This window comes from Podarcis cretensis, assembly GCF_951804945.1.
Source record: "Podarcis cretensis genome assembly, chromosome: 3".
Lineage (NCBI taxonomy): Eukaryota > Metazoa > Chordata > Lepidosauria > Squamata > Lacertidae > Podarcis > Podarcis cretensis.
Window position 1 is genome coordinate 35,825,521 of NC_137172.1, and position 26,632 is coordinate 35,852,152.

Sequence of the window (26,632 nt, forward strand, 5' to 3'; positions counted from 1 at the left end):
GTGTAAGATGTTAAACATGAAGCCAAGATTTGCCAGTTCAGAAATACCTGATAAAAGCTAAGTAAGCAATTATTCAAATTTAACAAAGTTTCTTGAGTAGTTTTCTCTCCCCGTAAAAAAAAATTTGTATAAACTTTACCTTAAAAACTCACCAATCATAAATCTAAAGAGATGGATCGATCTTTACAATTACCCTCTTCTACACCACAAATTGGGACGCGGTTGGCGCTGAGTCTAAACCACTGAGCCTCTTGGGCTTGCCGATCAGAAGGTCGGCGGTTCGAATCCCCCGCGACAGGGTGAGCTCCCATTGCTCTGTCCCAGCTCCTGCCAACCTAGCAGTTTGAAAGCACACCAGTGCAAGTAGATAAATAGGTACCGCTCCGGCGGGAAGGTAAATGGCGTTTCTGTGCGCTGCTCTGGTTTCAGTGTTCCGTTGCGCCAGAAGCGGCTTAGTCATGCTGGCCACATGACCTGGATAAACCGTCTGAGGACAAACACCGGTTCCCTGGCCTGTAAAGTGAGATGAGTGCCGCAACCCCAGAGTCATCTGCAACTAGACTTAACTGTCAGGGGTCCTTTACCTTTTTACATCACAAATTACCCCCCAAATAAAATGGTAGTATAATTTAGTCAGTAGAGGCTACACCAAAGAAGGGACAGACCATTAACTATCCTGAACTTTTGCATTCCTAGCAAAATTGTCAAAGTTATACCTTCTCATGCGAGATAAACAACTGTGGAGATTACAATTAGCATTGTAACAAGCACTTGCTGAAGCACTGGCCTTCCTTTTCACAAATATAGTCAGCTAGCATTAAAACAATGAAATAAACTGGGTAATTTGCTTGCATCGGAAGTCAACAAAAGATTATTTCTAGTGCTTTCTTCCTTAAAAGAATCTTGATGACATGCATTTCACTTAACCTTTTCACATGAGACCATTATGACTTGTATTTAAAATCTTATCACCCCATTATTGCTAAAGAATGTTTGAAGGTGTCTGAACAATATATTTTCATAAAATATGTCTAAGTGCTTAACTAGATGCTAAATTTGACAGCAGCTGTCATAGGGTCAAAGTAAATGTGATGGTAAATGCATATTGTGGTTCGAGGACCCGACCCCCGCGAGTGAAATGAAGACACAGGGACACGTGATAAAAGGTTAATGGGCTAGAAAAGGCCACAACTTTATTGATTACAGCAATGAAAAGGTATTGGCTTAGGCATTGGATCGCGAAACAAGTGGGTTTATTCACCAGGGGTTCATCACCTGTTGATGCTAATCCAACTATAGGCTCACCCCTGATGTCACCGAGGGTCGTGCCATGGCCTCCCGCCAAGCAGGCTTCGGACGGAATACACGACCGCCAGATTCCTTTAACGGAATACCCCTAGAGATTGAAGGCATAGGCGATGGCCACACCTAGCACTTCGACACACCACAACACATTATTCCAATGCCTAACCTACCCACCAATACCACAAAAAGTTGTGAGGATTGCTACGAGGTAGGCGAAAAAACCAAAAAGCCTAATGCCAAATGGAAAAACTCCTACCAGGCCCCCCGGGCAACCGGGGCGACCAACCTAAGGTCCATAGCAAGGCCAATGACCTAAGCCCTAACTCAAAGGGAGTGGAGGGTGGGTGACTCGCACAGGACGACGAAGAGAAATGAGGCCGGGGAGAGGCTGGCCCTGCAGCATAAAGGCTGCTGGACACGCCCCCCCATGGCACCTGGTTGGACGGCCACCGGGGGGGGCGTGAGCGCCAGCCAGGTGAGCTGGAGGCAGGGGGCAACGCCCCCTGCTAGGGGCGGTGTTCGGGCTCCCGCCCACAACCACTCCCCTCTCTTTCAGGGAGGAGAGTCTTTTGCATTTAATGTGCATAGTTTTAAAAATGAAAACAGTGGCTACTGGGCGTTGTATTTGATAACTATCAGGATTACAGCACGTAGAGAGGGTGAGTTTAACCCTTTCCCTCATGCTATGTATGGGCCTGGGGCCAGAGACCTATCCTCTCAATGAAAACAGCAGCTTTTGAGAAACATTCCTTATGACTGATTAAGCTCACTTATTACATTTTTACTTATGCTGGTCTGCAGTAATACAGATCTTAATGCACACAGAGGTGTACAGAGAAGGTGGAGTTCCTCCAAATATCTGGGGTCCAAACCACTTGGGCCTTGAATGGCTAAAACCAATACTCTGAATTGGCCTTGGAAACTCTGGTAACCATAATGGCTCAAAAATGGAAACAAGAAGAATTACCAACATTGGAAGAATGGAGACGGAAATTGATGGATTTTGCGGAACTAGACAAACTGACAGGAAAAATTAGATACCAGAAAGATCACAAGTTCACACAGGACTGGAGAAAGTTTACGATTTATCTGGAAAATATTTGTGATGAACAGACAACGCTAGTTGGTTTTAAAGAGGCTTTGTGATGAGAAAGGGTATTGTGGGAGGGATAAGAGTTGTAAAGTTTAATTAACTGGCAATACAATTATAAAGGAAATGTGAAATAGATATAAAATCATGAGGATTGTGGAGGAAGCGGGGGGAAGTCCAAAAGAATTTGACATGATGGTTGATGTGAATGTCTTATTTAAATTTGTAAAAGAAAACTTTTCTAAAAAATTAATAAAAAAAAAAAAAAAAAAAGGAAACTCTGGTAACCAGAGCAGTCATTTGTGAGTTGGAGGTATGTTGTCCTCAGCTGCAGCCAGTCAACAATGTAGTCAGCATTCTGGACATTGTTCCAAGGTAGACTTTTAAAGGATGCCTTGCAACTAGGCTACTGGACCGTGGTAGGCAGGCACACATATTTCTCAAGCAGACACTATGAATATACCACAATATACTACTCAAAGTGCTTTTTGGGGGGAAGGAACATATCTGGCTACAGTGGCCACTCAAAGCTAGGTCCAGCAACACTCCCAAGCCCCAAAGCCTCCTTCAGCATGATCAGTATTAATCCTAATCAAAAATTAATCCTATCTAATTACACTTTCTTCTTTTGCAAATTACTTGGCACTGTGTCCCATAGGCGTTCACAATCCAAGTGTATGCACATTTAACATCTATAATAAAAACAAACCTATGAAGGATGTATTTGTCCAATCAGTTACCTGAGACCATTTCTTTCTTTCAATATCCTACACTGTCTAGACTAAAAAATAAATAAATAAATAAAAATCATTCCAGTAGCACCTTAGAGACCAACTAAATTTGGTATTGGTATGTATGCACATGAAAGCTCATACCAATAACAAACTTAGTTGGTCTCTAAGGTGCTACTGGAAGGGATTTTTTTATTTTGTTTCAACTACGGCAGACCAACACGGCTACCTACCTGTAACTATGTCTAGACTAGGTATTTGAAGAAGCAGGTCTTCCACCTTAGATACTGCATCCATTTAAGGACACTAAAAACCTTTAAAGCCTTTGAGGCTTTCTTTCAGGTTAACAACTTGTAACTTTCTCTTTGGAAGCCTTCATCTGTTAAGACGTAAAGCAAAACAAGAGGTTTTTCCACGGATTCTTATCTCTAAGGTAAAGTACATTTAAGCCTGAAGCTCTGAAGCAGACCTTTCAAGACTGAAGTACAAAGTGCCGGGGGGGGGGGCTGGAAAAGGAACAGAGATGCACTCAGCTCCAAAAATGGAAGAAGAGAAAACTAAAGAAGGAGGTGGATTTTCTCCACCACTTCCAATGCTTCCATTTTAGGAGCAAAATTAGTTTATTAGCAGGTCTGCTAAATGTATTGCACAGTAACTTTCAAGTAAAATGTTCCTTCATGTGCTTGGTCAAAATAGCTTTTTAGACCACAGATTCCCAACTGCACTTTAAGAAAAGCATTCTTACAGCTTGCCTAAATGCCGCTTAATCTGGAGAAGCCTTTTTCTATTCTCATAGGGCATAGTTTAGGGGGAATGCTATTCAACAACAACATATAGCAAAATTATTTGATAGCTTGATCCTATTCCCTGTTAAATACTGCATTAAAAAGGTGAGAATTAAATTTAACCAGTGCTCTGTCCATTTGCAGAATGAAGCTTGTTGCATTGCATTCCTCACTCCTGACTACACAGGTTGGAAGATTGGCTACTGACTTACTCACAATGTAATAATGACGCAGCACCAGGCATACAGAGGCTGCGGCCGGGAAACAAACATCACTTCCTGGTTCACACCACTCTGACCCCATTCCTACAGTAGTGATTCAGAGATAAAGAAACACACAAGCTAGCACAACAGCCAAAGAGTTCCAGACGCTTTGATTTATGCCTCTCAATAAAAATATCCACTAGCTACAGCTGAAACACATTGCAAGAATCTAAGTTCACTGCATAGGAAAACACAATGAAAGGGTTAACAAGACACCCAACCTGGGCGAAGGCATGAGTTGGGGCTGTCACTCATGCAGCTGTGACATTGCTGAATGGTAGCATTTAATTACTTTATTTCATTTTTAATAGGTGCTAGAACCATTGGTGAGTTGTGCCATTTTCTATGGTTATTCACTGCTGTTTTTTCATATATTATTCTGTCAAAGTTGCTCCTGGGATAGTGCGCTGACTGACCAGATGACTGACATACAAGCAGTGGATAGCTCAGGCAGTAGAGCATGAGACTCTTAATCTCAGGGATGTGGGTTCGAGATCCATGTTGGGCAAAGTATTCCTGCATTGCAGTGGGTTGGACAAGAATCTTGTGGTTCCTTCTAACTCGACAATTCTGTGATTCTATGATCAGCCTGTCACTGCCGTTTTATATGTTTCCCCTAATGGAAAAAATCTGAGAAAAATCTCTGCACCTTAAATCCCCTTGGGTGGGGGGCGTGGTCAATGGAATAAAGAGAGAAAAGATGGAACCTTCAACCAATACCATTTCAGGAAGCTACAAGCTGCTTGCAATACTGCCAATGTTGGCTCAGCTCTAATAGTATTATATACTTAAGGATGGATCTGGCATGGGAAACTGCATGGCTTTACCACCATAGCCACTTACAATCATAATCTTGGCTTTTGTCAATTAAAAGTCAGAGAGGTTTGATGCCCCCCAAAACTTCCTGCATGAACAGCAAGAGGTATAATTAAATGTTATGAGAACAGGAATATCATATATGAGGTGCTGCACTTACTGTTCGATTCGTGGAGACAGATACAGTTTGGGGAAAACTTGAGTAGCTTCTGTATCCTCAAAGCTGACGGAAAGAAGAGCAACATCTTCCCCGGGGTCTTCATTTGCATCCTACAAACAAACATACACAAAAAGAAAACAACTTCAGACTGAAAGTAGGCATAAGCTCAATAATGGGAGAGAGTCCAAGGCCTCTTCAAGAGGTTTGCAGTCTGCAAGTGCAACCCATTAAAAAAAATGTGGAGAGACAACTTGCTCAGCACTGAGGGGCACACTGGAAAACAGAACATTAGCAGGGACAAATCTGCATATTTTAGGTGCATGTGGTCGACATAAATTACATGTCATTGCTATGAACATGGCAGATGTCAAATTACTGCTAGTGGGCATGTCACAATATTCTTCTGCAGAAATTGTTGCCCTCAAAACTCAACTCAGCTCTTAATAATAATAAAATTTTTATAACTGTAACAAACAAGGAATATGGGTTGATTCTTTGCTTCATGATTTGTAATCTTGAGACATTTTGCTGCCACCATTTCAATTTGCCCTTCACAACTATGAATGCAAGATTATTTTTAAAATTAAGGAAGTGAGTTTATGGTTTTCTAGATGCCAAATTTGGCCATGTGCATGGACTATTCTGCTGACCCTCCCAAAATTTGAAAAATGTAGTTCTCCAATTGTTTCAATCAGCTTGACTTTCTCTGTTTTTGTTTTAAAAGTTGTAAGAGGACTAGTGAGCAACCAAGCAATATCTCTTTCCAGTGTTGCTAACATTCCAGAGAATAAATATTCTGGCAAAAAGTCCCATGGCTCAGAAGTCCAGCACATGCTCTGCATGCAGAATGTAATCAGGTTCGTTCACTAGTAGAAAGGCTGGGAAAGGCTGAAATCCAGGAGAGTTGTGGCCCAATACTGGGCTAGATGCAGCAATGGTCTTAATTTGGGAACAAATCAGTTTGTTCTATTTCCATAATTCAGTAGGGTATTTGTATTGCTCCTAAATGTTTATATATTGTTGCACACCTCCCTGAAGCCTTGTAAGATGGGGGTATATAAATACTGTGATAAATATATATATATACTTAATTATTCATTTGGTAAAGAGATAACAATACAACTATGTAAGCATGATGGAATCCTTTTTCTAATTATCGCAACTTGAAAGAGAAATACCCTATGGGGGTAAACCAAGCCAGAGGTATCACAGATGACACTTGCAGGAAGAATTTGTAGCATGCCTGGACAAGAGCTGAAGGTCAAGCAGGCCTGCTTATAATACTGAGTCACTTCTATATGCATGTCTGTTTTTTTCAGTGCCACTGTCTGCTCCCTATCTGCTGGGGGGGGACACACCCCTAGACATTGGGGAGCCCGGGACTGCATATGTATTGTTTTGCACACTTAACTGCACTTTCTCTAGGCAGAGTGCACTTACTGAAGAAAGCAGATCTGACGTTGGTAGTCGATGTCCTAGTGGTTTAACCGCACTCAGAATGGACTATTACAACACTTTCTATGCAGGGCTGCCTTCAAGGACAGTTCAGAAATGATAACTGGTACAAAAAGTGGCTTGTCAGGACAGGCTGTGGCAACTGGAGCACAAAGATTCTATACCAAAGGCACTGGCTACCTATTAGTATACAGGCCCAGTTTAAGTTAACGACACCCTGATTGGTTGCCTTCGCCCGTATAAATCCACTTGATCAAAGCCTCAGCTCAGTGACTGCCCTCACTCAGCTTACTGACTGCCCACACTGAAAGGACAGTTGGTAGGATCCAGGAACAGGGTCATCTCAGTGTTGGCACAACTTTTACAGAACTCCCCCCTAGTCTGATAGACTCTCTCTCTCTTCTTTAAATGTATGATCACACTACTCATTCATACTAAACCAGAGGATGGGGGGAAGCCCAGAACAGATTTATGGGGTACAATGGTTTATACTGTGAACAAGCCGTATGAACATAAACACTGCTCAAAATTACCTACCACTGTTCCTGGTTCTGAAAAAGCCACGGTTCCCAGTTTTGAAGATCACAGATTTTAAGCGGGGGGGGGGGGAGGGGGGGAGGGGAAGGATGCTTAGAACATACAACTATTTTAAAAACAACAACAAACCATTTCATTCACCATAAAGCTCTCAATTTGTTATGCAGAGATTTTGATATTATTTTTACTTTTATTTGTAAACTGCTTCATGTGCATATTGGAGTGATGGGGGTATAAGTTTCTTTTAAAAACAAATAATTTAAAGACAATGCATTTTTAAAGTAATCATTTCCCCATAATGTATAGTATGCTAAAATTCTCTTAACTGAATTTTGTGTTTTATCCATTAGGATCATTTAAACGATGCGCCAGTTCTTGTTCCTTGTAGTGATGTAGGTTTCAGGATACCTTTCACAATTTGTTTTTTATTTGACCATGTAAGCCATTAAACAACAGAGTAACCTTTTAAAAAATAGATTCCTGGCAACTAATGCCCAAACACATTCAAAGCACAATGCACGAACACATTGTTTTCCTGCATCCTTCTACCTACTGTAACCAAAAACTGGGAACTTACTGGAACTGAGGATTTATGATGAGTCACAGTGCTAATAGCCAGTCCAACCAAAACATCTGCTCTACACTGTTACAACTGCTATAATTCATTTCCCCTTGTGTTTGGAGTAGAACCAAGTTGCATAGTAAGGACCTGAGAAACGAAGAAGCCTACAAAAAACAGGTATAAACTCAGGAAAGGATACCGATTTTCAAAAGACAATATTTATGCCAACCAAGTACCCATAATTATTTGTAACTAACACCCATCTGAGAGGGTGTGTACATGTTCCCAGTTCAGCCCTTTGCACAAACCTACACAATTATCCTAACCATTTTTGCCCAGTTAGATTGAAGGACACCACCATTTGCCTGTCTGCCTGCCTGCGTCCCCCCCTCCATTATTAACATTTATAGCCTCGTGTTAATAGGCAGTATTGGAGACAGCTTCCTCATTCTGGAGATATTAGATGCTAAAAATACTGTGTTGTATGCAGTGGTTGCGTGAGAGGAAAGCAGCTTGCGCAAACAAGCTTTCCTTTCCCCTCCCCTCTCCAGAGGTTGTTTTTTCTTTGTGGTGGGGGGTGGGTGGGATCCTGAGCATGGAACTGCAGTCTAAGGGGGAAACTGCCTGAAATCAGATGGAGGAACCTTGCTTGAAATGGAACTCCACGGCTCGATTTTGGGCCATTCCTCCTTTGTACTGTAGTTCTGTGCAAGAGAAGCTTAGATAAAATAAATAGACAGGCATGAAAGATTTCTTCATGCTCCATCTTTATGACCATATACCATCTGCCTCCTACAAAGACACACTCCTCCTTCCATCTCAGAGAAAAGAATAGCTTGCATCTCAAGTTATCCATTAAATATGCTAGCACTGAAGCTCCTCTGTACAGTGGTACCTCAGGTTAAGTACTTAATTCGTTCCAGAGGTCCGTTCTTAACCTGAAACTGTTCTTAACCTGAAGCACCACTTTAGCTAATGGGGCCTCCTGCTGCTGCTGCGCCGCCGGAGCACGATTTCTGTTCTTATCCTGAAGTAAAGTTCTTAACCTGAAGCACTATTTCTGGGTTAGCGGAGTCTGTAACCTGAAGCGTATGTAACCTGAAGCGTATGTAACCCGAGGTACCACTGTACTGTATGAATAAAGATATAGCTAGCCGGACAATACTAGAAGCTTTTAATCATAGTAGCTATCTTAAGCAGTTGAGGGGAGGATTTTTCAGCAAAGGTACTCTCCTGGGCATGGCGGGCTCCAGGAGAGAGCAGAAAAGTGAATGCCAACCACATAAGAAGAACTGAGAAATCAATGTTTAGATGCAAACTTGTTGGAGAGCAGCAGTCCATCCTTGTCTAAAAAACAAGCCTCAAGGTTACTGACCAGTGGAAAAAGGGAGAGTGGCTATCTCCAAGGATGAATTGAACAGTGGTGCCACAACATAGTTAACATACAGAACTTAAATACTTCTGCTGCAATATGGATGTGTATTACAGTGATACCTTGGTTCTTGAACTTTACCTGTTCCAGGAGTCTGTTCAACTCCCAAAACCGTTCAAAAACCAAGGAGCAGCTTCTGCTTGGCTGCAGGAGCTTCCTACACTCAAGTGGAAGCTGTGTCGGACGTTCAGCTTCTGAAAAACATTCCCAAACCGGAAAACTTACTTCCAGGTTTGTGGTGTTTGGGAGGCAATTTGTTTGACAACTAAGCCGTTTGAGAACCAAGGTACCACTGTATGTCATACTGCCACTCTAGAAGTTGCCTGTTGAACTGCTGGCTGCCTCAAACACAAAAAACACTCCTATACATAGTTTAAAACAATGGCACATACACACAGATATCTCTATTCACCTCCTCAACTCTAAAGATGTGGTGTCTTTAAAAAATATCAGTGCTTCAGTGTCTCATGCATTCCATGCAATACGTGATCTGCCTCTTTGGAAGGTACTTTGGCTTTTCTTTTAGGTTTCTAATGCCGCAAGTGGATGTAGGACCTACATAAATTATAAAGCTTTTTAATGCTTTATAGAACAGGGCAGCCCAAGTTTTCATACCACGTGAGGTTCAACATGGAACCTGCGGGCCACACACTGCTTTGTCCTGCGTGGGGGCAGGAGGGGAAGACTAAAACTTGATGTCTCCCCCCCCCCCCAGCCCTCATGCTGCTTTCCCAAAGCTAGCTATGCAAGGCTCCAGGGCTTTGGGAAGGAAGTGTTAGGCTCCGACAGGGTCCTAGAGCCCTCCAACCTCCTTCGCAAAACTGGGAAAGCACTAACTAGGCTTTGGGAAGGAGGTGGGAGTACTCTAGGACACTGCTGGAGCCCTCATGCCTCCTTGCCAAAGTCCAGCAGCTTGCTTAACCAACTTTGGAAATGTTGCCGAAGGGCACCAAAAAGGCATTGAGGGCATTGAGCCACATCTTGGACCCACCCTGCTATAGACTAACTAGACATTCTATCAGATCCAATAGCTATTTTCAACAGCAAAACCATCACAACCATTCCACCAGCTGTTGCTTGCAAACCTTATGGCAGCACCTCAGAAATTCACAACTTGGAGGTGCTCAGGCAAGAGTGCCATTTCTCTCACACAGAAATACTTTTGAATACTCTTCCTTGAGTCCAAGTTATTTTGCTCAGTCCCTGATGACAAAAGATCCAACCAAGAAAAGAGAAAGACTGTAATGAATTCCCACCCCCTGTCCACAAAACATATTCTCTGCAGCTAAATGGCTCAGATCAAATCATGCCCAAACAGCAGATAAAGCTCTTGCTGAGATTGTGAAAACTCCTTAATTGCTTGCATACTGGAAAGGTTTTCTAACCACACGGATCTGCACAGCAAAGGTATTTTCTTTCAATTTTACAGCTTTCTGGGATAAAAACCATCATAATGAATAAAACTGATTGATAAAAGCAGTAAAGAGACTACACTGCTCCTTTCCAAGTTAAGTGGTTGCTTTTAGAATATATACTGAACAGCGACAACAACTTCACTGCGAGGGAATAAGAGTTGCTTCACCAGCTCTCCCTCCATCTCAGGCAGCTTTCATACTCCATGCAAGAGCCCAGCTCTCACTACTAAGTCAGGAGAGAGTTAAGAATGCCATGGGTACACCTTACTTTCACCTGGGTGGGGGATGGGGACCATTTCTACTGAGTCTGTTATCAGCTGCCCCAGGCCTCCTCTAACCTCAAGAAATGCAAGACTCACACCTCTGGAATTCCCTCAGCTGCTGTTCCCTACCCTGGATATGATGCTATTGAGGTAAGTACTATTTAGTAAAATATCCACTTTCCGCAACTTGAAATCTGCTGCTTATTATACAGCCTTGGATTGATGAAACAAGAGGGTTTCTTTTGACCTAGAGCAGGGGTCAGCAACCTTTTTCAGCAGGGGGCTGGTCCACCGTCCCTTAAACCATGTGATGGGCTGGACTATATTTGGGGGGTGGGGAATGAACAAATTCCTATGCCCCACAAATAACCCAGAGATACATTTTAAATAAAAGGACACATTCTACTCATGTGAAAACATGCTGATCCCCGGACCGTCCGCGGGCTGGATTTAGAAGGCGATTGGGCCGCATCCGGCCCACAGTCCTTAGATTGCCTACCCCTGACCTAGAGTATTTCCAGCCATATATCTGGTACAACATTAACCAAGAGAGGGCATACAGGGAGGAAGGATCATGCCAGATGAGTGAGGTATTTCCAACAGAAGATACCCAGTGGGGAACATGGCCAGTTTTGTACCTTGTGCTGCGGATCCATCAGGTGTCAGACAGATACACAACTATTTGACTTTTAGAAGACATCTGAAGGCAGCTCTGTTCAGGGAAGTTCTTAATGGTTGATGTTTTACTGTGCTTTTAACACTTTGTTGGGAGCCACCCAGAGTGGCTGGGGAAACCCAGTCAGATGGGCGGCATATAATTATCATCATCACCATCATCATCCAGAATTTTCAGCTCAGCCACAAAGTTGGCCAGGCAGCAGGACTGGCAAAGGTCATTCTGGATTTGGCATTGTGAACTTCTAACATATTGGGGGTGGGGACTTCAAAATTTATGGCAAATGCTGCCTTATCTGGGTCTCAGCTAAGGACTTCATGGTCACTATTACCACCATAAGATGGAAACCAATATTCAAAGCTGAACCCATATCATCTTAAACTGAGATTGTTGGCTTTCATATTACACAAACTGGGCCCAATCCAAGTTCTTATTTCCCTCTTGAAAGGAATGGAAGCTGCACATGAGTCTTGCTCAGGAGAGCTTCTTAATTATGCCCATTATTCCCATTTCATATGAACCCACTGCATTCTTTCCCTAAGCCTGAAAGACAGGAAGCGCTATAAATCTAAACACATACTTGGCTACATTAGATATAATCTACTGGGAAAACTACTGTCCTTTCAATAAACAGGACTCCAAAGTATTTTTTTAAAGAAACATACAATTTCACCAGATTATGTCAAAACAATATTTTAGAAAGTGACACATTGAGTTACTGTAACCAATCCGATATTGTCAAACAAAGAGTAGAAACCGCCGAACTGATTGCAGTCTAGCTAAAGGATATTTCTACCCTTATCAACAATACTGCTGTGTGAACACCCTGCTCAGGCTCCTTCAATTCCCATCCCCTAACCATATACACTGCATGAATACTATGAACGTCTCAAGATTGAGGTGACCCAATTGAGCTCCTATGTCTTTCCTGTCCTCAACAGAACAATCATAGTTATGCCCAAAAACAAACATAGGAAGCCAAAGCAACAATGAAAAACAGTGCATCGGTTTCAAGTTCATCCATGCAGGTGGTTTCTTTGCATCATGCAATGCACACTAAAGGCATCTTTTGTTTTTATGATGGTAGTGCAGTAAGAATGAGTTAACATTACAGTCATGTGCCTATGTTTGGCCAGCAGGTAAAACACTCAAAGCATATTTTAGCTACATGACAAGTCTCTAAACCTATACCAAACAGTTTCGAATAAACCTTGCAGTATTATTTTGCTAAGTGGTGACAGTGTACTTGAGCTATTCAAGACATAAAGGAAAAGATGAACTCTTGCCTGAGGAGCCTGACATCTTAATGTGAAAAGATAAGAACTGACAACATACTAAGGAATCTTGAGAATGTTATAACACAGGGCTTGATCTTGTGAAGTACAAGTAATAAACACTACTATTTAGTATTAAATTTGACATCTAATCTGCATAAGTTAAGACGCATTCTGTGTATGCTCTGTTTGCTTTAAGATCTTTCAGTGGCACATCATAATGCTATTTATATTACCAGGATTGATTCTTGGACAGCATTTTCTTTCATTGTATTTAAAATGTGCATCCTGCATCAAAATGCATTTCTTTTTCATTTCAGCTGCCCAATCTGGCACTTTTAAAAAAGCAATGTCCCTTTCAGGTGTGATCACAAGCCCAGATATTCTGGATATGTTTCTTAATATGATCAACCCTTGTTGCATACCTACATGGGAGGTAAAAGGACACCTTGTTCCCATAAACTATCTTAGGGTGATGCAAACATGGTATGAGTTAGTGTGTTCTATGCCAAACTGTGCCCAACCTAGAAGGCTATCTATATTTGGTAACAAACCCTAGAAATAAGCAACTAGTCCTGCTTGGCAAGGAGGACTACTCTTGACAGGCTAAAATATGAGTTTGCCAGTAGCAAGTAAGTAAGCACATCTGCAAAAGCTTTGCTCTTCATATTGCCTATTCTTTCTCTTTCTGTCTCTTCCTTCAAAACTCTTTCTGCTATCTTAAACTCTTCAGCTCATCTAACTTTTAAAAAAAATTCAAATACTTATAGGCCACCTTCATGACTAAAACTCACTTGTTGAGGCTAACTGATAAAAAAGAAATTTATGTTCCATTTGTTGCAAAGTTCATTTTGCTCCACCACACTTCTCTGAACATTGGCTCCCTGTTTCTTCTCACATTTGTGAACTTCTACAAGTTTTCAAATGCCTTTGTTCCCTTCCTTATCTACCTGCTCTTCACAATTCCCACGCACCTGGCGCTGTTTGTTTCCCCTTCTTGCTACTCTCTACTATTGAGATGGATGTTAGGAGCCATATTCCAAAGTGAAGAGGCAAGTTTAACTTTCGCTTTCTCTAACAGAACTTGCACCTTTTCAGTTTCCACAACTCTTCCGCTCCATATCTCATTATATTAAGGTTGTAGGATGGAAGACAGGGTTCACTCCCCAGTTTTATATACAGCAGATGAATACTGAAATAATCTCAAGGACAAAAACAATTTGACAACCTGTATCCTTTGGTCACTTCAATGAGCACAATGAGCACAGATGTGGCAAGGAGCTTCACCACAGCAAAATGTCCCCTTGCCTTAGGTGAGCTGAATGGCATATAATGGTTCTACATAATTATGCTGATAACTCCTTCGCTAGCTCAGAAGTTTGATTGTAGCTCGGGTTCAAGTGCTACCCAGAACCAACGTAGTAACCTTAGTGAATGCAAAGAGGAAAGCATCATATCCTTAAGAGATGCAAGATGAAAACACACCAGAGTGTATTCTAAGATAGTCTACAACAGGCTTGGGGAACCTGTGGCCCTTCAGATATTGCAGGCCACCAATTCCCTTCTTCCTGTTTATCAACCATAAAGACATGAGTTTGAATTCAACTATATCTGGAGGGTCCGTATAATTAAAGCTACGGTTTTCCCAGTAGTGATGTATGGAAGCGAGAGCTGGACCATAAAGAAGGCTGATCGCCGAAGAATTGATGCTTTTGAATTATGGTGCTGGAGGAGACTCTTGAGAGTCCCATGGACTGCAAGAAGATCAAACCTCTCCATTCTGAAGGAAATCAGCCCTGAGTGCTCACTGGAAGGACAGATTGTGAAGCTGAGGCTCCAATATTTTGGCCACCTCATGAGAAAAGAAGACTCCCTGGAAAAGACCCTGATGTTGGGAAGGATTGAGGGCACAAGGAGAAGGGGACGACAGAGGACGAGATGGTTGGACAGTGTTCTCAAAGCTACTAACATGAGTTTGACCAACTGCGGGAGGCAGTGGAAGACAGGAGTGCCTGGTGTGCTCTGGTCCATGGGGTCACGAAGAGTCGGACACGACTAAACAACAACAACAACAAATATCTGGAGGGACACAGGTTCCCCACTCCTGGTCTAGACTATCTACCTGATGTAAGTTCCAATTTGGATTAATAATGCCAGGCACTGACAGTCTTCCTAACAGATTATGATTCTAAACAGGCTTGACAACAGCACTTCTTGGAAAGGGATCTGAAAGGCAGTAGAAGTCTTGGCCTTCCCGCAGCCTCTGTAATAAATACACAAAATAAAAAGCACCATAATGTTGGGCATTTAAAGCAGGGTATATATGTCCTCCCAAAAGTACACAGAGCAGCTTGATTACAATCCTGCCCCCTCCAACTTCTTCCATGAGACTGAGAAAGCCTGTTCTTTCTCACAACAAAATGTACGGTTTTCACATCATAAATTGTTTGGCTGCTGCTGTTTTTGGTTAGCATCCTCCTGCAACTTATCCCCACGGGAGAGGCTATCACAATGCTGCAGCACATAATATTCTGCATTTACATTTATACCCGGGCACAAATGAATCATAGAACTGCAAAGTTGGAAGGGATCCCCGAAGGTCATCTAGTTCAACCCCCTGCAATGCAGGAATCAAAATGCAAAACGCAATACAGGAAACAGATTCTTAAACTGGCAACATGTACTGTACAGTTTCTCCTGCATTATACTTTTAACTGCTTCATCATCTATTAGATCACATGTTTTCTGTCACTTGAAATAAGCAGGAAACACTGTCATTTAAACTGGCTCCCTAATAAACTACTCTTCAAAGTTTTCAAGCAACCACTTCAACCTATTTTGTACTTTTAAAAAGACTATTCAGGAGAAACTGTTACTTATTTTGTGAGTCTCCACATGCACATATAGTAATTAGAATAGTATATAGTTGTTCATGGACTAGTATAGTAATTAGCAGCCAGAAAGTGCATATTGTGAATAACAATTTGCTGCAAAGGCTCTTTTCTGGAATATTATTCTATCACATACTGTTTGAACGGAAATATTTTTCTCCAATAAAAGTTCGTTTTACTCCTTTCCCAGCCACACAAAACAGGAAGACATAACACATCGCCTTTTATGGTTAGAAATATCAGACTGAGGTCTTAACGTTCTTGGACAAGCAATGCCCACATTACTACCAACACTTTTTTTTTTTACTTAACAATCTTTGAAGAGGACGTCAATGCCTCGTATGCTCTAGGCTAAATAGAGTTATTAGCAAGACAGATACTGACAGAAATGCTTACCAGAATAAGGTCATTGATTAATCAGGCAAGGAGTCTGCTACAGGAAAGGAATTAATGTATTTGCCGAATGCCACTTAGGGCAAGTTCACACATTTGCAAAAATTAAGATTTTCTGTGTGGCAAGGTGAAGACCCGCACGCGACCCTCCACCACATATGACTCAGAAATTTATGAACCTTGTTTTAAAATTAAATAAGTGCAGAGATCGCATAAGAGTGGGGAGAAGCAATGTAGATACAGACCAGGAGTCGGCTTTGTCACTGCAGCAAATGGAAGCCACTGTATGAATGAGAACTGTGTGCATCCACATGCATTCAGAATCATCTAGATCAAATGATTGCATTCCATGATGGGAAGAACACAGTGACCTGGTTCACATAACATGTTAAGCCAAACTATGACATAGTGTGAACTCAAAGCACATGAGCTCCCAAAAAGGACCTCATGGCTTCTTTGCTCCTTCTCAGTCATTTTGCTGCTGCGTTGCACTGAGTTAAGCCATAGTTTGGCTCACCATATCATCCACGTGTCTTAGCTCTCTAACAAGAGACTAACCGTGAGCTGTAACCAAGGTTTGTCCTACGGTTTATCCAGCAGAATTAAAACAACAAGTCCAGGTTTATATGACATGCTAAGCCAAGCTACGGCTTATGTCAGGGAACTGACATCGGAGCGAGAGGTGGAGGCAAGGCTCCCGAGCGATGCAGGAGAGGGGACCAGCAGAGGGGAAGGAATTCAGCGCAGCACCAGTAGAGAAGGGAGGGAGATGGAGGATTCGGAGAGGGGTCTCCAAGACTCTTCGCCCGAAACTAGTGGAGAGAGCACAGGCACACCTCTGCCCACCCCTTCCTTGTGCAGAAGAGTTCCGCGCAGGGAGAGTAGGCGGAGACTTGGCGTCAAACAACTTCTATGCTGGAAGAGGTTCAAGAAACGCCCACTGACGGATTCTGCAAGCGACTGAACGGCCACGGAGTGAAGGGCTGTCAGCCGAGGCATGGTTAGCCAGGCAATCTAGCCGAAAGTAACGGCAACTTACGCACAAGTAACCCCTTATAACCATTACAGCTTAGTTCACCATAGCAGCAAAATGACTGGGGGGGGGGAGGGGAGTAAACTCATCACTATCTCCTCTCTTGAAACCAGTGCATTTGTGCTAAGCTATGGTTTGGTTTGGTTTGGCTTAGCATGACATGCAAACTAGGGCACTGCTCATCCACAGCCATAATGAACCCGCAACAGGTTCCACTATTACAGTGATATTTTCATCAGCTAGAGTGGTCAGGAAAATCTCTGCAGAGTCATTGCTCCTATATCCATGGATAGGCCATTTTACACCTTAACAATGTTCACAACAGTGCTGCTCCTAGGGTCATTGATAGCTTTCTGGATGGAGTCAATCTTGTCCAGTTAAGCTGAACCCCAAACACTGACGCCATTATGAACTTAACAGCTGTTGTTCAACTCTACTTGCACATATAAGTTTACACAAATTCAGTGTGGTGTTTCAGCTCAATTACACTTATCATATAGATATTGATTAGGGAAAACTTTTTGCAGTGTTATGTGAGATAAATATGAAGGCAGGGGCAGCACACAGTGGCCCACATGCACTCTACCACTTCTGTCCCTTCAGATGAAACGTGAGGCAGAAGTCTCCCAGTTTCCCACCTACTGCAACATTTTTTTTCTGGCCTTCCTTTCATATACCACTGACTTCTCATGGTTTCCACGTAGTTCCCTTTTCGGCACAAAATGATGACCTTAGAACGGGAGCAGCTCCTACACCGATGTGCCTTTGCTTATGTTACAAAGATAAACTACAGAGTACTTGCAAGGCATTTATATGCAAAGGCAACATGGAACATATGACAAAATAAGGAATATTTCAAATCTTATCAGATCAGATTTGTGGGGCTATTTAACATGTCCAATCATCATGATCTAATTTAATAAATCAGAAAGTGGACACATTAACATTTAAATAAGCATTGTAGAATGGCTGAAATTAAATGGAATTAATTTTCATTTGAATACTCAGCATTATGAATACTAAAAGAGTGAAAATTCTGATTGGAACAAGCTTCTGTAGCAATCACCGTTTGAGGTTAACCAACCCACCAGCCCCCAGGGTTCTTCCAAACAAGTAACTGATGGTTTATGTATCATCAGAGAGACATCAGTCAGCTAAGATGATTTTTCCCATCTGTCTAGAATTTTATACAACCTGAAAGCACTTTTCAAGAGAGGAAAGGAAATTTGCTGGCTCAAATAATAAATACATAAAGCATACAAAGAAGAGGGCATGTTTGCATGACTGAGTAGCAGAAAAAGTAAAGAAGTTTGAGAGGTGGGAAGAGAATTCTGTTATATGGTCTGAATAAAATACTTGTTGTTTTTCAAGACCTGTGTGTTTTTCTTTTCTTTTATCAAAACAGTCTTTGGCTTTTAGTCTTTTCCTCAGGAATTGTCATACTTTTCTCATTTCCCCCAATCCACTTAACTTTTTCTATCAAAACCCTAACAGAGGAGCACCCTCACTGTCATTGTACAAACCTGAGTCATTCATTTTTCTTAACGTCTTACTTCATGATCGATTACCATGTCACCCACAGTCAATCATTCTCAACCAATACCTTCCTCTTGGCATCCAGGAAGAAAAGATGACACTCTAACAGTTTTCCCAACTTACAGATGCAAGAAATCACTATCAAGTTGAGGGCTTATTTTAATTTTTTTTATATATAGAAAAGACAAAAGAACTGAGCCATTTCTACACTCATAAGCCCTATGCACCAGGTGGAAGTGTTTGCATTACACTACTTGAATCAGATTTACCATCTTGTTAGAACCTGTATTCATGCCAATTCTGTACCGTAGCAATATAAGCACTGATTTATGATACTGGAATGCAATGGCTATAAAAAATAATTGCAGGTTATTACTCAATGGCATCACCTATTTTCCTCTTATCCGGATCAAAGCATTTTATACAAATGCCTGGCCACACACGAGATCTAAAAAACCAACCTATTTTCTCAAATGATTTCTCTTTCCATGTCAGTAAATTATCTCTGCCTACATATAACTCATGTTAAGCACATATGTTAATACGCTATATCTATCCATTTCTCCATACTTATTTCTGGTCTATCAGATATAGCTATTATTCATAACATAAAGAGCAAGTTCAATCAAATATGGGACCCAAGTTATTCTGGTTTCAGTGACTTAGGGTTACAGCCTTAATGCCACAAGTATCCAGAATCAAGGAGTCAGTCAGTATGAAGGCATTTGTATTGTGTTAGGGGTATGAATTGACTTTTTAAAAAAGGGATCTCTACATTGTGACCAATACATGTAGCAGTTCTAGGATACCAAGCAGGTGCTCAAATAAGGAGTGAGCAGCTGCTTTCCAAGATTTCAGGTAGAAGACTTTCCTAGTCCTGCTTCCCAACATCCTTTAACTGGATACTGAGGACATTTTACATGTCAGGGGCATGTTTTTCCTTTGCGACTGAGTGCCACTGTGAGTATTTGGACCTTTTGGAACTAAGCCTTAGGCACCAGGCTCCGCAACCTGGCCACCAAGCTTACATGTGTGTCTGACTACCTTGTTCTGATCCTACCCTCTGTTGGGCAGAGTTCAAGGAAAGAAACCAAGAAATAGCTGAGAGGGAGAATCAACAGATATAATGCTTTTGTTTCCTGTTAAAGCCCCAAGTAGATTTAAAGACACTCTCAAGGCAAATCTAAAAAAAAAAAGGAAAAGAAGTAACATAAGCAATGATGACTGGGAAACACGGGCCTGCGAGCACTCCAGTTGGAGAACAGCCTTTACCAAAGGTGTCATGGACTTTGAAGAAGCACAAACTCAGGGTGAAAAGGAGAAACGAGCTCGTTTGGCAAATCCTCACCATGATCAACTCCTGCTCAGTAACCTATGTCCCCACTGTGGAAGGATGTGTAGATCCAGAATTGGCCTCCACAGTCACTTATGGACTCACTCTTAAAACCGTTTCCATGGAAGACAATCTTACTCAGCTATGAGTGATTGCCGAGGAGGAGGAGGAGGAGGAGGAGGAGGAGGAGGAGGAGGAGGAGGAAGAAGAAGAAGAATGAACTGAATTGAGAGGAGCATGGGGGAAAGGGTGATAAAAAACTGGAATTGTGCACAGCATAGAAGATGACTATAAAAATGCCTGGATTTATGTAGACTTTTGGTTTTTTTTTAATAATTTTTTTTTATTAAATTTTCACATTTTATAAAGACAAACATACACACATATAGACAAAGACAACACATATGGAGTTTCATATCCTTACATTCCTAACCCCAGTTCTTGACCTCCCCCCACCCCCCTTCATACATCCTAATTCAATTAAATTAACTCAGCAAGTTCATATCTCTCATCCTTTACATATTATTATTGTATATATATTTTTATTTTTTAAAAAACCTTTTACTTGGCCAGATTTTACTTATCCAGTTTTCTTATAAATATTAAAACCTTTTCTAAGGTCGACTCGAGTTCCTTCCACGAATTTCCCTTTTATCTTAAAAATAGGTCATAATAATCAAACACAAAGGTCATAAACATTTTTTAAAAAAATTCTTTTTCTTCCCCCCCCCCGCCCCGGTTTCTGTCCCTTCCCAATGTCCCCATGTCCACAAAAACAGTTTTTAGCCTGGGTTCCTCACATCTGAGGCCTTTAAGTCCCTGTCAGTCTCTCTTCGCCGATTTTGTTGGTAGCCCTCTTTGTTGGTCCTCGGGTCTCGAGGAAGTTCTAGCTCAGTCTCATCAGAATTTCTTCCATCCAAAGTACTTGATACCAGCTGCTGTGGAAGGTCAGCTGATCCATACTCAAAGAGGAAGCCCCAGTCATATTTCTTGTTTTTTTTAAATTCAAATATTCCAAATGTTCCAGGGGCTTCCTCCCTCCTCTTTCGCATCTTTCGCAGATTTGTAATCCAAGGGTCGTCTTCTTTGTATTCTGACAATGTAAGCTTGTGGTTGGTACTCTCCATCTGTACTGGCCCTTGTTCACTCTCCCCCTGTTCCGAAGTTATCTCTTCTGGTTCAGCTGCAGGTTTTTTCCCAGTCAAGTCCATTGTGCCTTCAGCAGAGTCACTTATTTTAGAGTTCAAGGTTATAAGTTGTTTACTCATAGCCGTAGTCTGCTCCTGCAGCTTTCCCACAAGAAAAAACATTCTTTCTATCTCTGCCTGTAATTTTCCATCTGCAGCCATTGTAGTATTTCAATGTTTCCCCTAGGGGGATTCTGGTTACTTATTAGTCTTTTCCCAATAGTCCGTTACCTTGTTATTTCCCTACTTTGTTTCCAACCACTTTAGTTCAAATATAGCAAATTAAGTCCAGAAAGGTGTTAAATAACAAGGTTTTTAACTTTCGCTGCCCGTTTGGCAGCTCCTTTGACAGCTGTCAAACTCCTCGTTCCTTTTTCTCCAGCTCACATAGAGGACACTCCCGGGTCTGGGGAGGTTTAAACAAAAGCTTCTAAAATTCCACTCTTACTCTCCAGCACAAATCTTCTTCTGTCAAATTCGTGCAAGTATTATCTTTTACAAAACACCAAAGAAAGAACTCTCCACCTTAGTTCTCCGATCCTTGCTTTAAGTTTTCTGTAAGCAGGGGGGTGCGGACTTCCCTTTAGCACATCCCCCGATCGTGCCGAATTCAAGGATAAAAATTTTAAAGTCCAAATTCCAATCTACTCACGGATTAATTAAAGTCCGAATTTCAGGGAAGAAAGTCAGCGGTCTCCGGCCATGGCTCGCGGCTTCGCTCCACTGCAGTAGCGGTCTACTCACAGCACCACGCCACTCCCCGTACCCTCTCCGCAGCCTTTAAAAAGGCTCTTCGTGGGTCGGGGGGCGCTTTAGGTGCCCGCCGAGTCACCAGGTCCGCAGGCTTCCGCGCCTGCGGTTTCTGAGGGTCCCCGCGTCGCCGTCGCGGTGGACCCGTCTGCAACAGAGCCGATTCCCTCCGGAGCTCGGAGGGAATCCGCCATTAACCGGATCGCGCTAACCCGGAAGTCCCATTAAACTTTAATTAGTTTAATGTAAAGTAAATGTCCGGTGCGCTTCCATCGTCTCAAGTCCCATTACAGCAGAGCATTTCGCGCAGCAGTTTAAGAAGGGCAGGAGAGGCAGTATTTCTTTTCAAAGAGGAGTCTTGGAGCAAGCGGTTTTGGAACTCAAAGAAAGGTTTATTTACAAAAACAAAAAACCCGGAGACGAACCACACATATCAGCAAATACGCCCAAAAGGGGAGAAGGGAGGAGCAAACACACAGGAGACTATTTATACAAACTCATGTTCCTGGAAGCCTAATGACTTCCAGCTGCTCAGTGATTAGAGCGTTTCTGCTACCTTTTAACCCTTTGATAGCAACACCCCCTCTCGCTCGTAACACTGAGCTGTACCAACCTTAATTCAAATTTAAACCTGAACAGAAACATTTATGAAATTGCGGACTCAAAGCTTTCGTAAAACCGTCTGCGAGATTTTCTTGGCTTGGACAATACTTTAGTTCAATTAAACCTTGTTTTACACTTTGGCATACATTTTGATAACGGATATCCAAGTGTTTTGTGTGTGCCTTGAATTGACCTGATTTAGCTAGTTTAATACAAGGTTGATTGTCTTCCCACACTCTGATAGGTAGGGAACATTCTCCAAACAATTCTTGTACCAGTTGCTTATAAAATTCCAGTTCTCTACATACATCTGATAATGCATTAAACTCAGATTCAGTTGAACTTAAAGCTATAAGTGACTGCTTTCTTGATCTCCAACCAATTAGTGCATTTCCAAATTTTATTGCCATTCCTGACACTGATTTTCTATCTGGTCCAGCATCTGCCCAACTACTGTCGGCCCAACATTCAAGTTGTGTGCTGCCCTCTGCTGATAGTTTTAAGCGAAACCTTTTGGTAGTTTGGAGATACCTTAAAACTCTTTTTACTCCTTGCCAAGCATGCATTGATGGTTTTTCAGCTTGTCTACACAGCATGTTGACAGCATATGTTATATCGGGCCGAGTCCACTGTGCAATGTGGAGTAGACTGCCTATCGCTGACTGGTAAACCCCGGGATTAGAGAACTCTGCATGTTGCTCGGCTTGAGCATCCTTTGTGTAACTTAACTCCATTGGGGTTTTAACACCAGCACAGTGGTCCATTTTAAACCTTTCCAGCAACTGCTGGATCTTAGCTTCTTGGCTAAGCCAATAGTTCCCATTTTCATCTTGCTGAATTTTAATTCCTAGATAAACAGATACATTGCCTAGTGATTTTATCTGAAACCTTTCTCCAAGCTTTGTGGCAAATTGTTGTGCAAGTTTATCGTCCTTTCCACTGTATAATAAATCGTCAACAAATATCAAGACTGCTTCTTGTTCACATCCCGAGCCTTTTAGATAAAGACACGCATCTGCTGCGCTCTTTCTGAAGCCCATGCTCTCTAGAGCATCGTTTAAGCAGGAATTCCAATTACGGGCAGACTGTTTCAACCCATAAATGGATTTGTGTAGGCGCCAGACCTGGTTTGGCTTGTCTCCTTCAAAACCCGGTGGTGGTGTCATATAGACTTCCTCCTGTAAGTCTGCATTTAAATAAGCCACATTGACATCAAAATGAAACAGCTTATTTCCCTTCTTAGCTGAAGAGGCTAAAAGCATTCTTAGTGACTCCGATCTTGAAGTAGGGGCATAGATTTGAGAATAGTGAACACCTTTGCGCTGCGAAAACCCTTTTGCAACTAGTCGGGCTTTATATTGCAACTCTTCAGTAGTTGTGGGCTTTAAACGATATACCCATCGACAACCTACAGCTTGTTGCCCTTTCGGAAGCTCTGTACTTGTAAACACACCGAGAGATTTCATTGAAGCCATCTCCTTTTCCATTGCTTCCTGCCACTTTGCGGCTTCTGAGCTTGGAAGCTGTTGTACTTCCATATAGCTATCTGGCTCACACTGTGCCATATTTACGTATACACTTGTCACCTTAAACCGCTCTGGTGGCTTGCCCTTTGTGGCACGGTTTGACCTGCGCAATTGTTCCTCTTGTGCCCCCTCTGACCGTTGACTGTCAGAATCTGTCTCAGACTTTATATCTGGATGTGCCTCTAGGGATAAAGACCTCCGTTTAGATACCTCCCTTGGGCTTGGTGTTGCAGGTGACCTGCTTCGCTTTTGCTGTCTGCTAGGCCTACTGGGTGGCGATGTTGGAACACTCCTAGATTTTGGCTTTTCTACCTTAGGAGAAGAACCTTGTGCCTGGTCAGAATCTGCATCTGAACCATGTGCACCATCCCCTTCTGGCTCACTACTCTCTGGACTTTCATTCCCAGCATAAATGCCTAAATCATCTCTCAAAATGTCAGGGTTAGCATGTAAGTGAGTCCATCCAGACTGCTCACAAAATTCAGCGCTCCTACTGAGGACCACTCTTGTAGTATCCCCATTTGGGTCCACGAATCTCCAAGATTTGGCGTGTGGTTCGTACCCACAAAAGATGAGTTTCCTAGTCCTTGGACTTCCCTTTTTCCTTAATGCCTTTGGGATAAGTACATAGGCCTGACATCCAAACACCCGAAAGTAATTAATTTTGGGCTTCTTCCCATATAAAGCAAAATATGGGGTAGTGGCAATTACCGAATTATATACTCGGTTCAGAATATGAGTAGCCGCCTGCCAGGCTTCCGCCCAGTAACTTTGAGGGAGATTAGCATCAAACAACATAGAGTTTGCCAACTCTTGCAGAACCCTGTTTTTACGTTCGGCCACGCCTCCTTCTTGGGGGGAATAAGGTGTAGACAGACGATGCTTAATTCCCTTTTTCTTAAAGAAATTCTGCAACACAGACCCGGTAAATTCTGACCCTCTGTCTGTCTGAAAAGCAAGTATTTTAGTACCGAATTCAAGTTCTACTGCATGAACCCAATTTTTAACTGTTTCTGCAGTATCTGCTTTTGTTTTGAGAGGAAAAAACCATGTAACCTTCGTTTTGTCATCCAAGAGACACAGTGCATACCTCGAACCTCCCATGCTAGCAACAGGCATTGGGCCACATAGGTCCATATGCACAAGTTGGAATACTTTGTCAGATTTCCTATCTGAACTGGGATAGCTGCATCTATGAACCTTCACCCTTTTGCATGCAGTACAATCCAAATACTTAGTACATTTGTTCATTTTGCACCCTTCTGATAATTCAGGTTGCTTTTTAACATACTGAAAATTAATATGTCCCAGACGGCGGTGCCATAAATGGACACAAGAATTATGGGTAGGCGTGTTCACACAACCAGCATGAACCTGTTCAACTTCATCTGGACTTGTCTCAAAATAATATAACCCATTTCTGCGTTCCACCTGCAAAAGAGATACGTTATTCTTTGAAATAGTGCAAACCCCATTTTCAAACACAGTCTTGAACCCAACTCTATCAAGTTCTGACACAGACAAAATACACCCCTTCAATCCCTTTAGCACGTAGGCATCAATTTCTGTTTGCAAACAATTCAAGAACACTGTGCCTACGGTCTCTAAGGAACGTTTAGTTGAGTCTGCCATTGTCACAACTTTAAGGGTTTGCAAATGTCTGCAATTCTGCAAACGGACACTAGATGGCGCCACCAGGTGGTGAGATGCACCACTGTCAATCAACCAGCGTAGATTGCTGCCTTGGCCACACCCTTGCATCAACGCCATTGCTGAAGCCATGTGCTGTGTGCTGTGGGAGTAGCCACGACCACCTCCTCTTCTTCGACATCCCCTGGAACTCCTTGTCTGGTAACTAGGGGTAACGGCCTTGGTGCTGTCTTGACCAGGTTCACGTGTGCAATTCCTGATTAGATGGGAGGGGGAACCACAGCGAAAACAGTGTCTAGCTGTAAAAGCATTTACTGTGTTCTCAAACTCAGCATCCCCACTCTTAGGCACAGCATAACTCCCCTTTGAAGACAAACCTCTTTCTCTTTGCCTTTTATCCTGTTCATCTGCAAGCCGAGATGAAATGTATTCAAGGGTTAATTCAGTTGAAGGCATAGCCTCCAAAGTTAGAGCTAGAGTCTCATAGCTTTTATCAAGAGAAGACAACAATATGTATGACTGCTGCTCCATAGAGAAAGGAATGCCCAGCTGTCTTAGTTGATTAAAGGCAGACACCATTTTGGCAATATGTTCTTTCACACACGCTCCCGGTTGGAGACGTAAATCAAACAAACATCTTGTAGCATGGATCTTGGCCCCCGCAGTGTTTCTGGAATTTAACCGCAGCAGAACCGTCCAGACCTCATGCGTGTTCTTTAACTCAGAAACATAAGGCATTTGCTCTGGTTCCACTGCCAAAACTAGTAGACCTTGGGCTTTCCTGTCGCGTTTCTGTGAAGCTGCTGCTGCTGCTTTGTCTTCTGCAGATGCGTCTGCAGCTGCCTGTAAAGGCGGTGCTTCAGTGCAACTCCACAACTCTTTTGCTTGCAACCAAACCCTTACTCTAGCCTTCCAATCTTGCCAATTTTTCCCATTGAGTCGCGTAAATGGGACAGAAAAACTTTC

General features: G+C 42.3%; 1 protein-coding gene across 1 annotated transcript in view; it reads right to left on the reverse strand.

The window, feature by feature from the left end:
- Positions 1–26,632, reverse strand: part of BABAM2 (BRISC and BRCA1 A complex member 2) — a 153,084-nt gene that overhangs the window by 87,542 nt on the left and 38,910 nt on the right. The window contains exon 7 of the mRNA XM_079969318.1: positions 5,151–5,260. Within this exon, the coding sequence (XP_079825444.1) occupies positions 5,151–5,260 (110 nt within the window). The remainder of the gene's footprint in view (positions 1–5,150; positions 5,261–26,632) is intronic.